A 20,211-nucleotide genomic window follows, 5' to 3' on the forward strand; every position below is an offset into this window, starting at 1 on the left:
GGGATTCCAAAACTGATATTCACTCAATGTGTCTTTTTGCATTCTGTCCAGCTTAAAGATTTTTTTTTAAAAAAAACCTTCCATTTTATTAACATTGCAGAATTTAAAAGACTACAGTAAAATAGGCTCTTAGTCTTTTTTGCAACTGAGGAGCACATCTTAATTTAAACAAAATTCAATGTTCTGGTGACCATCTGGGCAATTTCTAGTAATTATAAGCAATATATTTATACGAATAACATATACTTAATTATGCCTTTCTTTTTGTTTCGTTTTTTTTGTGTTTTCATTTTTTAATTCGTCCTTGAGCCGTTGTCCATACATCAAGGCAGGTCACCCGACAGTGAAATAAATCACTAACAACTCCCTTTAAAACCCTAGAAACAAGAATATGTATGAATATAAAAGACCCAAGTTTAGAAATAGGGTCTTGCAATACACAATTCATTCACACAAGAGAAGGGGTTGTGTTGTGTTATGATTGCGGAGTCTACCCCAAGATGCGCTTCTGGCCTCTTAAAAGCTATTGGCAGACACCCTTGCTCAATAACAGAGAGCTATGGGACTTCAATTATACCTCTACATTTGCTAATGATTCTGCAACCAGGAAGGCAGGCAGTGTAACCTACTTAGCAGTGCAAAAAAGAAAGAAAAGCAGCAGCAGAAGAAAAATGGGAAGGAAGAAATCACCATAGGAACGCTTTCATGGCTCACGAATGAAGCCCCCAAACCAATTTATGGAAGACGGTGCAGAGAAGAGTTGAAGCCTTATGTTGCACAAATGTTCTTTCTGTACCAGATGTACAATTTTGCAAAGGAGAGGAGACCCATCAGCTGCCCAAACTACTAGGGTATCTTCTATAGGAAAAAGGTACAAGGTATCCACCCTTTGTTATTGATGTTATTGTTTGATCAGTATGTCGTATCTCTTTGCGACACCATGGGGCACAGCACATCAGATCCCTCTGGCCTGCACCATCCCCTGGACTTTGCCCAAAGATCACATTCATTGGCTCAATGACACTATCTAACTGTCTCATCCTCTGCTGTCTCCTTCTCCTTTTGCTTCTGATCTTTCCCAACATTGGGCGTCCTCCTCGATCCACAGCTCACATTAGAGAACCATCTTTCGGCTATGACGAGGGGGGCGTTTGCACAGGTTCGCCTGGTGCACCAGTTGCGGCCCTATCTGGACCGGGAGTCACTGCCCACAGTCACTCATGCCCTCATCACCTTGAGGTTCGACTACTGTAAGGCTCTCCACATGGGGCTACCTTTGAAGAGTGTTCAGAAACTTCAGATCATGCAGAATGCAGCTGCGAGAGCTATCACGGGATTCCCTAGGTATGCCCATGCTACTCCAACACTCCGTAGTCTGCATTGGTTGCTGATCAGTTTCCGGTCACAATTCAAAGTGTTGGTTATGACCTATAAAGCCCTTCATGGCACTGGACCAGATTATCTACAAGACTGCCTTCTGCTGCATGAATCCTAGCGACCGATTAGGTCCCACAGAGTTGGTCTTCTCTGGGTCCCGTCAACTAAACAATGCCGTCTGGCGGGACCCAGGGGGAGAACCTTCTCTGTGGCAGCTCCGACCCTCTGGAATCAGCTCCCCCCGGAGATTAGGACTGCTCCCACCCTCCTTGCCTTTCGTAAACTCCTCAAAACCCGTCTTTGTTATCAAGCTTGGGGGAACTGAGACACTTTCCCCTTGCCTATGTAGTTTCTGTGCACAACATGACTGTATGTATGTTTTTATTTCCTGGGGTTTCTCTTTTAGATTTTTTATATGTATAATTGCTATTTTAGATTTTAATTATTAGATTTGTCATTATGTACCGTTTTTATCACTGTTGTGAGCCGCCCCGAGTCTACGGAGAGGGGCGGCATACAAATCTAATAAATAATAATAATAATAATAATAATAATAATAATAATAATAATAATAATAATAATAATAATAAAAATTGGGATCTTTTTCAAGGAGTCATCTTTTCTCATTGGATGGCCAAAATACTTGAGTCCCAAAACTGCTTTTTTAAGAGGCAATTTCTGTTTTTTCTTTGAAGACATTTTGCTTCTCCTCCAAGAAGCTTCTTCAGCTTTGTCTCAAAGTACCTTTGAGACAACCGTGTCCTGAACGTCTGAGTCTCCATAGATAAAGTATTTGATCTTCATCTGCCCTTCCAAAGAACAATCAGCATTGATTTCCTTTAGGATTGACTGACTTGCAGTCCAAGGGGCTCTCAATGGTCATTTCCAGCACCACAATTCAAAAGCATCAATTCTTTGGTACTCAACTCCAACTCTCACAGTCATACATCTCGACCGGGAAGACCACAGCTTCGACTATATCCACCCTACCAATCATCAAACTTTCTTTTCCATTAAAGCAGAAGATAGAAGCACCAAAATTTTAAAAGAGAGGCTGCTAGGTCCCTATTACTGTGTTTTTCCCAAAAAAGCCCTCCCAAAAAATATTTAACTGCATGCGCAGCTGGTCCCCACCATTTCCTCTGGTTAGGGAGACAGAGCTGAAAATCAGATAAGACGACAAGAAGACCCCCATCGTGCTCCACGCGCTACACTGGTATTTTATTAAATAATATATTACTACACCATTTGCTTCAGAATATTTTTTTCCTTGTTTTCTACCTCTAAAATCCTAGGCGCACCTTATACTCCCAAAAATATAGTAACTGCTTTCTGTTCTGTTGGGCTCTCTGGTAGACTCTTCCCAAAAATTCACAGGTACAAATTTCAGACACACACACGTTTGAAAATGCAAAACAATGTTCTTTATAATGAAAATTCCCTTAACCTAAGCCCTCTTTTGGTACAGCAAAGAGCACTCGTCTCCAAACAAACTGGTAATTTGTACAAGTCCCTTATCAGTTCTGTGATACTTAGCTTGCAGCTGTGAGGCAATTCACAGTCCTTCTTCTTTCACAAAGTGAAACACACTTTGCTCTGGTTAAGTTTCAAAGCGGGAAAAATCAGCACACAAAAGGTCAAAGTCAGTAAAGCAGTCACAAAACACAAGGATCAGATAATCCTCCACAATGGCCAAACCCACAGGCTGCTATTTATAGCAGCCTCACTAATGACCACAGCCCCACCCAACCACAGGTGGCCTCATTTTCTTTGATAATAGTCTCTCAGTTGTTGCTGCCTATGCATCGCTCTCCGCATGCGTGGCTGTATCATAAACTCTTGTTCTGAATCCAAGGAGGAGCTAGATAATTGATCTCCTTCTGAGCTGTCTGCCACACTCTCCTCCTCCCTGTCACTCATGTCTTCTTGGTCAGAGGAGCCTTCATCATCAGATTCCACCAGGGGGCAAAACAGGCCTGCAGCATGTGGATGTCTCCCCCACATCCACAGTCCTTGGGGCAGGAGCTGGGTCAGAGTTAACCACAACACTTTCCATCACCTCAGAGGAGAAACACGTATTAATTTTGTCTACAGTTATGGGTGGAGCATAGACTGAAAATCGCTACAGGTAGTCTTCCACTTACAAACCTCAATTGGGACCAGAACTTCAGGCGGTTGCTAAGGTGAATCACACCTGATTTGACAACTTTTGTGCCACAATGAATCATGGCAATTATTAAGTGAGTCATGTGGTCATTAAGCAAATCTTGCCTCCCACAATGGCTTTGTGATCACATGACCCAAGATATAGCAACTGTTGTACATACATGCCAGTTGTTGATCAGGTGACCATGAGGATGCTACAATGGTCACAGGTCTGAGAACTGATGGTTAAGTCACCCTTTTCAATGCCGATGTAATTTCGCACGGTGAGTAAATGAATGCTTGTAAGTCAAGTTCCTGTAGTTAGAAGGCATCAATACAGTATCAAGAAGCCAATCCTGCGCCAAAAGGATTATCTAAAAACATTTACATGGCTGCCCATCTCAGGTTAGTGCCTCTAGTCAGTGCACAAATATTAAAACCAGCAATTAAAAATAAAAACACATGACAACTTAATCATAGGACCACATCACCAGAAGGGCTCGCCTAGCCTCCTGGCCCAAATTCCTATGGAAACAGTCATATCTTTAGAGTTCTACGAAAAGCTAACAGGGTCAGATCTAGATCCAGATAACAACAGGGAAGTCATAGCAGATGCAACTCCTAGCCAACCGTGGCCGTTTGCGAAAAGCTAAATAGGATTGGACCTGGGTCAGTATTTGGGCAGGGAACCGCCAATTTATTTCAGAAAGGGGGGGTGGGGAGACGCTGTAAAGCTGCCAAGAAAGCCATAACAACATGGCTCGTGTAGTCATCAAGTGAAGTCGTGTCTAGTAAATCCTTAAATAAAATGGTATAGATTCCACAAGAAATCTAGGAAACTAGATATATTGCCTAGCGCGGGTAAAGGAAATTGGATTTAAAATAAGGACCTCACATTTGTGGTGGTGAGGCCCTAAGCTGGTAGCCCTCGACTTACAACAGTTCGTTTAGTGACCATTCAAGGTTATAAGGACACTGAAAAAAGTGACCTAGGTCCATTTTTCACACTTATGACCTTTGTAGCATCCCCATGATCAGGTGATCCAAACTGACTCGTACTTATGACCGTTGCTATGTCTCAAGGCCATGGCATCCCCTTTTGCAATCTTTTGATAAACAAAATCAATTGGGAAGCTATATTCATTTAACAACTGGGTTACTAACTTATCAAATGGGGTGATTCACTTAACAGCCATGGCAAGAAAGGTCATAAAAGAGAGCAAAACTCACTTAAATATCTCATTCAACAACAGAAATTTTGGGCTCAATTGTAGACGTAAATTGAGGACTATCTGTATTCAGGCTCTTTATTAATCAGGAGTCACAATCCAGATTACAGGTAGCCCTCAATTTATGATAATTCATTTAGGGACTGTCTGAAGTTACAATGGCACTGGCAAAAGCAACTTGTGATCGTTTTCACACTTACAACCACTGCATCATCGATATGACTCTTTAAATTTGCACAGAACCCCTCCTTCTCACAGCATGTTGGTTATGACCTATAAAGCCCTTCATGGCATCGGACCAGAATATCTCCGGGACTGCCTTCTGCCGCACGAATCCCAGCGACTGGTTAGGTCCCACAGAGTTGGCCTTCTCTGGGTCCTGTCGACTAAACAATGTCGTTTGGCGGGACCCAGGGGAAGAGCCTTCTCTGTTGCGGCCCCAACTCTCTGGAACCAGCTCCTCCCAGAGATCAGAATTGCCCCCACCCTCCTTGCCTTTCGTAAGCTCCTTAAAACCCACCTCTGTCGTCAGGCATGGGGGAATTGAGATATTCCCCCAGGCTTATACAAGTTATGAATGGTATATTTGTGTGTATGTTTGATTTTTATTAAGGGTTTCTTAATTATTTTAATATTAGATTTGTCATATGCTGTTTTATTATTGTTGTTAGTAGCCTCAGTCTATGGAGAGGGGCGGCATACAAATCCAATAAATAAACCAACCAACCAACCAACCAACCAACCAACCAACCAACCAACCTGCTTAAGACCTGGTTGCTCCCCTTTTTCTTTTGGTAAGGTTGGGGTCCTTTGGGTGGTTATTGGACACTTGGCTTTTGGCAGTTTTGGGTTTCCGGTCATCTGTCCTTGGGTGGGGTTTATTTTTTTTAGAATTATTTGGCTGCCCTAAATGAAAATTGTCAAGGAGGCTAAAAGTAGTCCTTGACCTATGACCGTTCAGCTCCTGTTCAAAACCATGGAATAAATATAGAGTCCTTGGGGTTCTAACTGCCCCAGCATTACTGTAGTCACATGACTGAGATCCATGACAACTGGTTTGCACTAACCACTGGTCACAGCGCCCTAGACTCACATGATCATCATTTGCAAATTTCCTTGCTGGCTTCAAGAGACTGAATAGGGAAGACAGTAGGAAACGTTGCCAGTTGCTGGGGTCGGTCTCCATCCACTAGCAGCTGGTTGTTCCCGGTTTGGCCCGATTCTGAGAACCGGTAGCGCTGGCAGCGGAAACCTCCGTCCACCCTCCCGGGGGGCTTCTGCGAATGCATAGAAGTATTGCACCCACCCGTGAACCAGTGGTAAAGGGTTTTGGAACGCACTACTGATTTCCACTCACACACATTCAGCCCCAGCCCGTGTGCTCACACTGTGCAGGTCAAAGCACACTCTCTCTCACTGAGTCTCCCTTACATGCCTGCCTAGAATTTGCAACTTCCTGCTAGCTTTCCCATTAACTTTGGTTACAGAAAACAGAAGAGGAAGAGACCCTGGAGGTTTTCTAGTCCAACCCACTGCACATGCAGGAAACCTTACACCAGTATTGTCGAACCTTTTCAGCACCGAGTGACGAAACAGGAGCACATGCATAGAAACATAGAAGACTGACGGCAGAAAAAGACCTCATGGTCCATCTAGTCTGCCCTTATACTATTTCCTGTATTTTATCTTACAATGGATATATGTTTATCCCAGGCATGTTTAAATTCAGTTACTGTGGATTTACCAACCACGTCTGCTGGAAGTTTGTTCCAAAGATCTACTACTCTTTCAGTGAAATAATATTTTCTCACGTTGCTTTTGATCTTTCCCCCAACTAACTTCAGATTGTGTCCCCTTGTTCTTGTGTTCACTTTCCTATTAAAAACACTTCCCTCCTGAACCTTATTTAACCCTTTGACATATTTAAATGTTTCGATCATGTCCCCCCCTTTTCCTTCTGTCCTCCAGACTATACAGATTGAGTTCATTAAGTCTTTCCTGATACGTTTGATGCTTAAGACCTTCCACCATTCTTGTAGCCCGTCTTTGGACCTGTTCAATTTTGTCAATATCTTTTTGTAGGTGAGGTCTCCAGAACTGAACACAGTAATCCAAATGGGGTCTCACCAGCGCTCTATATAGCGGGATCACGATCTCTCTCTTCCTGCTTGTTATACCTCTAGCTATGCATGCTGGAAACCAGAAGATCAGGGTCTTCCGGTTTCTGACACGCATCTGCGCGCAAAGACCAGCTGGTCAGTGTGCATGTTGGAAACTGGAAGATCATCTTTCCGGCTCCTTAAAACCCACTTCTGTCGTCAGGCATGGGGGAATTGAAATTTCCCTTCCCCCTAGGCTTATAGAATTTATACATGATATGCTTGTATGTATGAGTGGTTCTTTAAATTGGGGTTTTTTAGATTATTTTTAATATTAGATTTGTTTACATTGTCTTTTTATACTGTTGTTAGCCGCCCCGAGTCTTCGGAGAGGGGCGGCATACAAATCTAATAAATAAATAAATAAATAAATGAAATAAACAATCATGTACTCCAGGCGGCTGCTCTTCCATTTTCCAGTGCTCCCACTGGCCAGTTCACCGGAACCAGGTGACAGCTTGCGTACTTGGAGAGATGGCTATGCGTGCCACTTATTTATTTATTTATTTATTTATTTATTATTTAGATTTGTATGCCGCCCCTCTCCGCAGACTCGGGGCGGCTCACAGCAAGATACAGCAATTCATGACAAATCCAAATATAATTTAAAATATTTAAAAAGATTTAAAAAGAACCCCATTTTACTAACAAACACACACACAAACATACCATGCATAAATTGTACATGCCCGGGGGAGGTGTTTCAGTTCCCCCATGCCTGACGGCAAAGGTGGGTTTTAAGGAGTTTACGGAAGGCAGGGAGAGTAGGGGCAGTTCTAATCTCTGGGGGGAGTTGGTTCCAGAGAGTCGGGGCCGCCACAGAGAAGGCTCTTCCCCTGGGGCCCGCCAACCGACATTGTTTAGTTGACGGGACCCGGAGAAGGCCCACTCTGTGGGACCTAATCGGTCGCTGGGATTCGTGCGGCAGAAGGAGGTCTCGGAGATATTCTGGTCCAGTGCCATGAAGGGCTTCCTGCACGTATGCCATAGGTTTGCCATCCTGGCCCTATACCATTTCAGACAAATGGATATCTTAAAAATTTCCAGGGTTGGAGCGTGTACAACTTAGAGGCAAGCTATTCCACTGATTGTTCTATCGGGAAATTTTTTCCTTAGTTCTAAGTTGCTTCTCTCCTTGATTAGTTTCCACCTGCTGCTTCTTGTCCTGCCTTCAGGGGCCTTGGAGAATAGCCTGACTCCCTCTTTTTTGTGCCAGCCGCTAAGATATCAGAACACTGCAATCCTTGTCACCCCTGGTCCTTCTTTTCATTAAACTAGACATCCTGTCAGGTGGAAAGCCATCGTGTGGAGTTAGAGACTTTGGCCTGCCACAGTAAAATAGTATTATGGGTAGTGGGAGGGATGGTTGCATGAGAGGAAAAGTTATTAGCCACAACAAATTCCTTTCTTAGAGTCCAAGGTCATCTTTTGTTCTGCATCCATAGATGGAAGGGGGCGGTCCATGAAATCCCTGCACCCAGACTGGTCCTCGTGATGAACTTATGGGTGTGGGGATGGGGAAATGAAACTTAACCTGGGTGAGGAACTGGAAGGAAGTGAGTATCGGGATTGGCAACAGCGTGACCAACATGGCTCTGTTAATAAATCAAACCTTGGATGAGAGAATTGGATTGGAACCGCTGGGTGAGATCATCCAAGGGCATGGAGTGAGGTATCATCAATATGCGGATGATACCCAGTTATACATCTCCACCCCATGTCCAGTCAACGAAGCAGTGGAAGTGATGTGCCGGAGGCTGTTGGGGCCTGGATGGGTGTCAACAAACTCAAACTGAACCCAGACAAGACGGAATGGCTCTGGGGTTTTGCCTCCCAAGGACAATTCCATCTGTCCGTCCATCACCCCGGGGGGGGGGGAATTATTGACCCCCTCAGAGAGGGTACACAACTTGGGCGTCCTCCTCGATCCACAGCTGACATTGGAACATCATCTTTCGGCTGTGGCGAGGGGGGCGTTTGCCCAGGTTCGCCTGGTGCACCAGTTGCGGCCCTATTTGGACAGGGAGTCACTGCTCACAGTCACTCATGCCCTCATCACCTCGAGGTTCGATTACTGCAACGCTCTCTACATGGGGCTACCTTTGAAAAGTGTTCGGAAACTTCAGATCATGCAGAACGCGGCCGCGAGAGCCATCGTGGGGCTTCCCAGATTCGCCCACGTATCTACAACACTCCGTGGCCTGCATTGCCTGCCGATCAGTTTCCGGTCACAATTCAAAGTGTTGGTTATGACCTTTAAAGCCCTAGATGGCATTGGACTAGAGTACCTCCGGAACCGCCTGCTACCACATGAATCCCAGCGACCGATAGGGTCCCACAGAACTGGCCTTCTCTGGATCCCGTTGACTAAACAATGTCGTTTGGCGGGCCCCAGGGGAAGAGCCTTCTCTGTGGTGGCCCCGGCCCTCTGGAATCAACTCCCCCCGGAGATTAGAACTGCTCCCACCCTCCTTGTCTTCCGTAAACTACTCAAGACCCACCTATACCGCCATGCATGGGGCATTTGAGACATCTTTCCCCCAGGCTCTTTATAATTTATGTATGGTATGTATGTGTTGTCTGGTTTTAATATGATAGGGTTTTAGTTATTTCTTTTAATATTAGATTTGTGCCATTATAATATTGTTTTTATCATTGTTGTGAGCTGCCCCGAGTCTTCAGAGAGGGGCAGCATACAAATCTAATAAATTATTATTAAATTATTATTTATTTCCCAGATGCTATTTGGGGCGCTGACACATACCGAATTCCAGCAACCGTTCTTTATATGGTTGTGAAAAGCCGGCAGAAAGTTGCCTCTTCTAACAACTGTGAGATCTAGTTAATGACAACAACCGGGACGGCTTTAAGACTACACTGCTTAGCAATGGAAATTACCAACTACAATATATGCGGAGGACTACCTGCAGGCCTTTGACAGCTCAATTCAAAAGTTTCAATTTGCACCGCTGTTACTTTGTAATGTTATTGTTTTGATGGTGTCCCTTCTTGATGTCTTTGGCTAAATTCAGGCCCATGTTTGGAAAATGAATTGCTTTTTTTTCTCTCCCCCTTACCCGGTCTCACCTTCCGTGCCATTATTAGCCCTGAGGGTTTATGTTGTACTTTGGTGACCACCCCACCATTGCCAGCTCCCAGCTCTGAAATCCTCTCAAAATCGTCGTCTTTCAGTTCTCCCACTTTGGCCTTCTGGGTGAGAAAAGCTTCCAGCCGTTTCTTCTGCTGCTCATCCAGCTCCAGTTCTTCCAGTTTTTTCTGGAGGTCAACAAGGTGTGTTCTAAGGGAAAAGAGGGCGAGAGACATCAGAGCTACGTCATACACCACTGTATGCAACAGAGTGGCCTTTACCATTTGCAAGTTAACTTAGAAGGCTATGAGAATGACTGGTAGGGAAATTACCTGGTTCCCACTTTCCCAAATTTATATACAGGCAAGTCCTCAATGTATGACCAAAATTGAGTCCAGTTGTTAAGTGAATTTAATTTCCCCAATGACTTTGCTTGTCAGAAGGATGCAAAAGGAGATCACATGACCCCAGGATACTGCAACCGTCATAACTGTCAGTCATTTGTCAAACATCTGCATGTAAATTATTATTATTATTATTATTATTATTATTATTATTATTATTATTATTATTATTTATTGGATTTGTATGCCGCCCCTCTCCTCAGACTCGGGGCGGCTAACAACAGTGGTAAAAAACAACATGAACAATCCAATTAATAAAAACAACTAAAAAACCCTTATTATAAAAAAGCAAACATACATACAAACATACCATGCATAACTTGTAATAGCCTAGGGGGAAAGGATAACTTAACTCCCCCATGCCTGGCGACAAAGGTGGGTCTTAAGTAATTTGCGAAAGACAAGGAGGGTGGGGGCCGTTATAATCTCTGGGGGGAGTTGTTTCCAGAGGGCCGGGACCGCCACAGAGAAGGCTCTTCCCCTGAGGCCCGCCAAACGACATTGTTTGGTCAATGGGACCCAGAGAAGGCCAACTCTGAGGGACCTTATCGGCCGCTGGGGTTCGTGCGGTAGAAGGCGGTTCTGGATGTATTCTGGCCCAATGCCATGTAGAGCTTTAAAGGTCATTACCAACACTTTGAATTGTGACCAGAAACTGATCGGCAGCCATGGGGGTGCTGCATTGGTCATGAGTGAAAAATGATCATAAGCCATTTTTTTTCAGTGACACTGTATCTTCCAACAGTCACTAAGCAAACTGTTGTAAATTGAGAGCTACCTGTAGTTAGTTCTCAAGTTACAACAATTAAATGACTGTTTTTTCACACTTATGACCACTACAGCATCCCCGAATACCTTCCTATAGCCAAATTCAGATGCTTGGCAACTGATTCATATTTACTAGTGTCCTAAGGGCTAAGTGATCTTTTTTGTGACCTTCTGACAAGCTAAAATAGGGAAGCCAGTTTTACTTTACAACCATGTTACTAACTTAACTGAGTGATTCCCTTAACAACAGTGGCAAGAAAGGTGGTAAAATGGGATTAAACTCACGGTAGTAAGTGTCTTGCTTAACAATGGAAATTTTAGGCTCAATTGTAGTTGTAAATTGCAGTCTACCTATATTGAGGACTGTTCAGTATTTTCTTAGTTCTGTGCCAGGCTGGATACTAATATTCAGTGTTGGCTACGAGGAACGGCTATTTTCTCAACCTAAACAAGAAAATCTCCAAGCCGACTAAACAAAATGTGGATATATATATATTGTCGGTTTTATTTTTTTTATTCTATTTGACTTTGTAATGTAGTGTGCATTGGGATTATTTTCCATTTTTCTTTGCTATGCTTTTAACAATCCCTTTCCATTATTCTAAATGCCTCAATCTTGCCTAGTTCATCCCACTGATAACAGCTTCTTCCAAAGCCTCTTTCGTTCAAGACGATTTTGTGCCCTTTTTCACTCAGTTTACTAAACAAGCTCCTCAGCCTTTTCTCTCCCCGTGGCATGCCATCCCCATGCCATTCTACCTCTAAATCTTGCTTCCATTTGGCAACATGCGATTTGTGTGTGTAATTGTGAATTACAGTGCCCTAGACTGTGGCACCTACAAGATTACGGATGTCAGTTTAAATTCACTGAGCTTCTAACTCAGGTTAAGCAATAGTGAGGGAAGGATTAACATTATTATTCATTTTTTAAACTGTTGTAATCTGTACAATGGGTTTCTGATTCACACGGTCTTTAAAATCTCTAAAGAGTGTCACACTGCACAGGGATACAAATAAAACCCTCCAGTTTCTGGACACTTAACCCCTTATTCAGGGACTCACTCACTCGACAGAAGGCTCAGAGACAAAGCTTGACCAAATCAAACTCTTTGATGCAGACAAGGACAAAGTCTTATATTCACAGAATGTTTTGAGTACTATAATACACAAGTATCAAAAACCTCTATAGGTCTATATTCCAGATTTTGTTTTATTTTTCTCTCACACATTTTCATATCAATGGTTATTTGAGGTATCTACTGTTGATCCTGAAAGACATCTAACATTGTAGCCCGCCAGTAGCCCATGCTGCGGTAGCTGATTCCGACAGTGCAGGGGCTGAGATGGTGATGTACCAGTAGCCTGTGCAGCTGGCACCCAAGTCGGACAGTGAAGAGGCTGGAGAAGACTTGGTGCCAGAGGCAGAGATTCAGCCATGGCATTCATGTCTTCGAGTCTTCAGAGAGGGGCGGCATACAAATCTAATAAATTATTATTATTATTATTATTATTATTATTATTATTATTGTTATTATTCAGAACCTCCAGAAGTTCCCATCAATGATGAGGAAGAAGAAGAAGAGGAGCCTATTCTCAATGCATGGGCATGCAGAGCTGCCTCCTCAGGAGTAAAGCTTGGGGCTAATTGGCCACTTCCCTAGCCTTTTTAAGGGGTGACAATGAAGGAGCCAATTTGCAGGAAACAATGTTCACTCATATTCCTTCCCGTCTAGACCCCAGAAATGTATGATCGGCTCTTGTTCTCTCACTTGTCATTTGTCCTGCAAATGCTTCTGGGCATTTTGCCAACCACGTCATGGACTCAAACTGGCTGTTAATGAGGTTGAATTAACAGCCGGCGTTCAGAAAAGACTGCTTTAAACTGCATTTGTGTTTGACTAAGAAAGTTCATTAGTAGTCCTTAATTGGTAAACTAAGGTTTATACAGACTTTGTGCTGCATTCTTTGTGCTCCGTATTTGGGGCAGAACACCTAAGCTATGTTAACAGGAGGGCACTCTTCAACATGGGAACCACTGGGTTAAGCTTTATTCCTGAAACTGAAACATCTTAATATTAAATCTCTTCAAGTCTTAGGCCAGGGGTCACCAAACCTGACGACTTTAAGACTTGTGGACTTCAACTCCCAGAATTCTCCAACCAGTTGCCAAGTTTGAAGATCTCTGTCTTAGGCTATAAAAAAATTAGGAGTTTCTCCTTTGGAATGCCCACTTTATGAAATCTTTATCTCAACTCTGCAAATTTTACATTTATCGTATCAGCAATCCTATGCATATTTGTTCAAAATAAATCAATCAGAATTCAGAGATTATTTTTAACCTAAATACCAATAAATCTATTACATATCTTATTACCCATCTTCCTTTCTATTCCCCTCTTTATCCATTCTCTTTTAATCTCTCAGAAATTCCACTACTTGTGGGTCTTTCCCTTTCTTCCCTCTCTCTTAATTTTTTTAAATTTTTATACAGATAACTTTTTCCCAAATTCCTTTTCTTCCTTTTGAGTGTTATTTGCTTAAATCTACTCCCAATTCCTCCTAATCTCTTCTCCCTATTGCCCCCCCTATTTTTTATTTGATTTTTTTGAAACCAATACCACACTCTTGCTCTTTTCTTACCCGAGTGCAATCATCATTCTTTTTTATTTTCAGTCACTTTTTCGTCAGTGCACTCTCCTTGTTCCTCATTTTCCACCATTGTTTCTAAGCGTTCTTTATGCTATGGTATTTAGGTTATTAACTGTGTAGGTGCAACTGGTGGGATGTTCTAAAGTTTTTATTATTATATTAATAATTATAAAATCTCTATTCAGGCATCTATCTTACCACTCATAAAAGTCACAGAACATGAGCCTCACTCCTTATTACAGATAGTCCTCGATTTTTTTAGTGACTGTTTGAAGTTACAATAGCCCTGCAAAAGGTGACTCATGATAGTTTTTAACATTTATAACCGCTGCACCATTGCCAGTCACATGATCAAAATCCAGCTGCTCAGATAGTTGCAGTGTCCTAAGTCATGTGATTTTGCGACACTGATAAGCAAAATCACTGAGGAAGCTGGATTTATTTAACTACTGTGTTACTAATAACTGCAGTGATTCACTTAACAACTATGGCAAGAAAAGTCGTAAAATGGGGCAAAATTCACATAACAAATATCTTTCTTAACAACAGAAATTTTGGGCTCAATTGTCGTCTTAAGATGAGAACTACCCATATGTTGTATGTTACTTAGGTTGTTGAGATATGACACTGAAATTGGACAACATTATGAACAACAAAGAACATTTTAATAGTATGCTATGCAAATCCAGTGAGGATGTCTTTCTATACTTCAGTGTGTCACTGAGTAACTCATGGCTAAATTAATGAGGGATAAGCAGGTTATGCAAATATACCATAATTATACTTGAGTGTAAGGGCAAGTTATGAGAAATGCACACATATTAGGTTTTAAGCTCTCTGAACAGGGATTTCTATAAACAATAAAACACTAAAATTAATGTACACACACAAATATATATTCTGAATTTTTAGCTTAGATGGCATAAGACTTTTGTGAAAGTGTCTTATGTAGCTCTAACTGCCATGAGGGATAACTAATTCCCAAAATGGCTGCAGCTAGTTATAGACTGTGGTTAAAAACAGCACAAGAATCTGAATAGATGGTGGTCCTAGTTACACATTTCCATATTACCAACTGTTCAAAGTTGTTACAGGAATAGCTTTAGAGTGAAAACCGCAAGTGTGGGGAGAGAAAGAGAGAGAATGCCATTACATTAATAGTACCCTGAACTCTTTGGAAAAGACAGGATAAAACTAGGTAATAAAAATAATTGCTATTTAGTTCTTGTATTATTGGCTTTAAACTACTGCTCATCTTCCACACAATTTCTCTACTTGATACCCCCAATTCTTCCTAATTTCCTCTCCCTGCTACATTATGCACATTCCGTTTATTAAACGTTTTATGGCACGTACTCATTTTCCGGACTAATACTGATTCTCTCCAACATTCGTTTCTAAATTATCAATAGTACAGAAACAGATGAATGAATTATTTTAATTATGTGGCTCACTACCATACTAATACAGATCATAAGAAAAACTTTGTTCTATCGGAGAAGTCGCATCCTATGTGGTCCAGGGGCTAAACATACATGTTCTGGGAAGTTAAAAATACAGGGAGGAGACTGTTCTCTTCCACTGTTACTCCTCAACAGCTGGTAATTATTCAAGCCTCTGAATCTTGATATTGTTCCACTACAAAATCAACAGCATCCTATCATTAATTTGCATTTCCAGGTTCATGTAGTCCATGGGTGTCCAACCTTGGCAACTTAAAACTTATGGACACCTCAGCCAGCATCGGAAATTCTGGGAATTAAAGTCCACAGGTCTTAAAATTATCAAAGTTGGATGTCCCTGAAATTGGTGATTGTTATAAATGATATATTAAAGCATAATTTAACAATATATATATATATACATATATGTGTGTGCATACATATATATACACACCCTTCTATTATTTTATATTTCAAATAACATTTTACATAAAATTTCATGCAGTTTCAATGAATGCCCATGCCTTCTATCAACAAGAGGGAAAAAACGCTTATATTTGTCAACACTTCTTTAAAATGTAGAAATCTACATCTATTAATGCAAATAATATGCAAATGTTAATAATGATGCAAATGCTGTAAGCCGCCTGAGTCTCCGGAGAAGGGCAGGATAGAAATCCAGCCAAATAAATAAATAAATATGAAGCGCTACAAATTTTAAACGCTGTATCAGTTAGAAAAATTAATCAGAACAATTTACCTCCAGAGGTTGTGAAAAGATTGGACAAGCACTTGTTTGAAATGGAATAGGGCTTCCTGCCTGAACAGGGGGTTGGATTAGAAGACCCTCCAAGGTTCCTTCCATTTCTGTTATTCTGTGTTCTATTCTGTATTTATCCATTGCTTTTGCTAATTACCCACATTTCTATATGTTGTTGTTAGTTGTGAAGTTGTATCTGACCCATTGCATCCCTATGAACAACATTCCTGCAGGCCTTCCTATCTGGAGTCCATTTAAGACTGCTTCAGTAACTCTATCCATCCACTTCATTCTCTGTCGTCCCCTTCTTCTTTTGCCCTCTATCTTTCCCAGCATTAGAGTCTTCTCTAGTGAGTCCTTCCTTCAAATTAAGTGGCCAAAGTATTTGAATTGATCTGGCCTTCTAAAGAACAGTCAGGGTTGATCTCCTCAAGGCCTCTTTGCCTTACAGTCCAAGGGACTCACATAAGTCTTCTCCAGCACCAGAGTTCAAAAGCCTCAAATCTTTGGCGCTCAGACTTTCTTATGGTCCAACTTTCACAGCCATACATTGCAACTGGGAAAACCATAGCCTTGATTATATGCACTTTTGTTGGCAGGGGGAGCATGCTGTCTAGATTTCTCATAGCTTTCCTCCTCAGGAGCAAGCTTCTTTTATATTTCTATATAGGCTTCATCCTTTACTTGGCTAACATCTCTTCAGTACAATTAGTATTCCTTTCCAGGAATAACTAACAACACTTCAACATTTATAAAAACACAACATTTCAACACAAATCATTCTACAAGTGAAGTCTTGAATGTCAGTGCTGTCAGCCCAACCTTCACTTCTATTCTTACAGATCTCTTCAGTAAAGTCATCATGAATTTTTTTCAAGGCTAAAACCCTAAGTACACTTTCTTGGGAGTGGGGCTCGCTGGATTAGAAAGTCAGCTTCTAAGTAAATTTGCAAAGTATTATGCTTTAAACACCCAATAGTCTCTTTTGTCTCCCCAGTCATTACTTTTCCAATTCATTCTTCCTCTTACACTGTATCAGTATTTCAACTATAATAAAACACTCCTCAGTTTTTGTTTTACAATATTTTAAAATGCATTTTAAATATTGTTTGAATGCCTCGTTTTATCTGAGCAAGAATGATCTGGAAGAACATTTCATTTGTCAAGGAGCTTGAAGAATAGCATGCCATATAAAATATGCTGAAAGAAAATGAAAACATATTTTAAAACTATGTAAGCTGTTCCAAACAACATTTCAACCATTAAAGAATGGACTATTGCTTCTCAGGCATAACATTCAATTGGAATAGTGAAACTAGGATTTATTTGGACAGAATTTCCCCGAGATTATTTTAAGGGCAGACATTACAAGCCTTTAAATTCCTCCTGCCAGTGCTCCAACCCGATCAACCGAATGAGGTCCTAGTCTGGTTTGAGCTTACATTAACATCCCTATTATCAATCAAACATGATAGGAAGCATTCCATTCCCCAACATTGGTTCATCAGGAATTACAACTTGACTTCACCCACAACTTTGGTTGATCACACTGTACACCGAGAAAGAGAAGGTGGAGACGCTTTTTTCTCGCAATAAAAGTATCGAGAACAATCTTCATCCTCCCTTAATTACTGAGTATTCCGCTCACCAGTATATGATAAAAAGACCTGCTTTCTTTAGCCATAAAATGAACTGTTATTTTGGTTTCTTTTAATCTTTTCACCAGGTCAAGGGGGATATTGCATCCTTTCTCTCTGTCCAAGTTCTTCGCAGAATATGGAGTAATAGGGCTGGAAGGAACCTTGGAGGTCTTCTAGCCCAACCCCCTGTTCCTTATACCTATATAGGCGATCCTATCATATAGGAGATCCTATACTATTCTAGACCCAGGGGGTTGTTATCTTGCAGATGCTTCATGACCCAAACTAGGTAATATCATCAGTGCTAGAAGGGAGTGGGGTTGGTGGAATGGAAGAAATGGAGGAAGAGGACTCTGGGCTCCTTGGTGCTCTCTAAGCTTGGTGGTTTTCTTGCAGACATTACAATCCAAGCTGGGGTAACATCTTTCAACCTTAGAAGGGAATGGGGTTTATGGATGGAGAAGGAAGAGACGGGGAGGACAATGGCTGTGGGTTCCTTGCTCTCTGAGCTTGGCGGCTTTCTTGCAAGTATTTCACAGCCCAACTAAGTAACATCAGCAGTGCCAGAAGAGACCTGATGCTGGGGAGTGGAAGAGATGAGGGAGGAGGAAAAGGAGGGCAAGTTGTGGGTCCCTTGGTGCTCCCTGACTTACTTGGCTTTCTTGCATACCTCTCACAAACTAGGTAATGTCAGCAGTGCCACAAGAGAACATGGTTTGTGGAGTGGGGTTGTTTTTGCAGGTGTTTTCTTTTATGTACACTGAGCATATGCACAAAAGACAAATACCTTGTGTGTCCAATCACGCTTGGCCAATAAAGAATTGAATTCTAGTGAATTCTATTCCATTTAATTCTATTCTACGCTATTCTATGTTTCATGATCCAAACTAGATAACATCATCAATCCTAGAATGGCGTGGGGTTTGTAGAGGAGAGGGAGAAAGAGGAGACGGGTGGTTGTGGGGCGGGTCCTTGAGCTTGGTGGCTTTCTTGCAAGACATCTCCCAATCCAAATTAGGTAACATCATCAGTGCCAGTCCATTTATTTATCCCACTCTGGCTCCTGAAAGGTCTGCAAGCAAACTACCACCTTCAGAGAACCAACCACCCTCTAAAGACCCCTCATTTTGACCCAGAGCTACCAATATTCTCCTATTATTGGCATTCCTGAGAGCTTCTCAGGGCAGAAGAACCTTCCTGGCTGTGACCTCATCCCTCTTTCCCACAGGGCGCATCCTGAGCTCCCCCCCCAAAAAAATCCTTCCTCCATCCAAATCTTATAAATAAATAAATAAATCCTTTTTCCTGGACTGAATGAACTTTCTCTCCCCCCCCCCCATCACCATCACCCCGGTTCCTCCCAGCTGCTTCCCCCCCACCTAAGACTCTGCCTTTGAGGCTTCACATCAGATCAGCAGACGGAAAGGACCCTGCAGGTCATCTAGTCCAACCCCCTGCCCAAGCAGGAGAGATCCTTACATCTGTCTCTACCTAGAATCGAACTCACAACCTTCCTGATGGTGAGGCAATAGGATTCTTTACTGGCCAAGTGTGATTGCACGCACAAGGAATTTGTCTTTGGTGCAGATGCCCTCAGCGTACATAAAGAAAAAGACACATTTGTCAAGAATCGTGAGGTACAACACTTAATGATTGTCAATAGGGGTCAAACAAGCAATGAGGAAACAATCAATGTCAAGAGCTCTTCCTTGAAGGAATAACGACCCCTCCACCCCCAAAAAATTCCGGCCAAATTAAGCTTCCCGTGTTCGCGGCTCGGGATGCTTCTTCCAATGATCGACGGCCAGCCACCATCATCTCACCGCGGTCCTCACACACTTACCTCAGCCCCGAAATCCCCTTTCCATGAGGAAAAAATCCTTTTCGTCCCCCTCATAAATACCTCGCCCTTCCCCTCCAGACCCATCCCCTGCCCTCGCTCAAGCCCACTCACTCGGAGCCGTGGACCTCACCGCCGGTGGGGCTGGGTCCCTCAGCGATGGTCGGGGTGATGTTGAGGGCCGGCGGCACCAATTTCCTCTTAGCCGGCATGGCAGCAGCGGAGGCCGGCGTTCCGTGGCGCCTTAGCGAAGGACCCGCCTCAGGAGAAGCAGCAGCAGCAGCGGCGACGGCGTCGTCGTCATCGCCCGGCTTGGCTGCCCTAAGCGAGGCCGAGGCTGCGCGCGAGGCCTAAACAAAAAAAAACAAAAAAATCACCAACTCCTGAGGGGAACGCGAAGAAGGCGAGAGGAGGAGAGGAAGGAGGGGGCGTGGCCGAAGCGCGGGCGAGCGCGCACCCGCTCGGAAGAAGGGGGCAGGAAAAAAAAGTCTCCTCTCAACCAACTCGCCGCACACGGCGATTGGCTGAGGCTCTCGCCGCCGCCTCGCGATTGGTCAGCTCGCCCGGAGATGGGTAGAGGGAGGGGGGAGGCAGGCGCGCTCGGGGCAGCGCTTCTCCGGATTGGTCGGGAAAAGGGGCTGCGCGAGCCAAGGGGCCGGTGAAGCGAGAGAGCTCGCGCCTGCCCGCCCCACTGAGGAAAGCTTCGCCTC

At 42.9% G+C, this 20,211-nt stretch overlaps 1 protein-coding gene across 1 annotated transcript in view; it reads right to left on the reverse strand.

The window, feature by feature from the left end:
* Nucleotides 1-19,972, reverse strand: part of MAP2K2 (mitogen-activated protein kinase kinase 2) — a 57,872-nt gene extending 37,900 nt beyond the window's left edge. The window contains exons 1-2 of the mRNA XM_070744054.1: nucleotides 19,616-19,972; nucleotides 9,998-10,208 (exon numbers count right to left, since the gene is read on the reverse strand). Of these exons, the coding sequence (XP_070600155.1) occupies nucleotides 9,998-10,208; nucleotides 19,616-19,713 (309 nt within the window). The 5' untranslated portion in view covers nucleotides 19,714-19,972. The remainder of the gene's footprint in view (nucleotides 1-9,997; nucleotides 10,209-19,615) is intronic.
* Between the last annotated feature and the right edge of the window lie 239 nt (nucleotides 19,973-20,211).

This window comes from Erythrolamprus reginae, chromosome 1 (genome assembly GCF_031021105.1).
Source record: "Erythrolamprus reginae isolate rEryReg1 chromosome 1, rEryReg1.hap1, whole genome shotgun sequence".
Taxonomy (NCBI): Eukaryota; Metazoa; Chordata; class Lepidosauria; order Squamata; family Dipsadidae; genus Erythrolamprus; species Erythrolamprus reginae.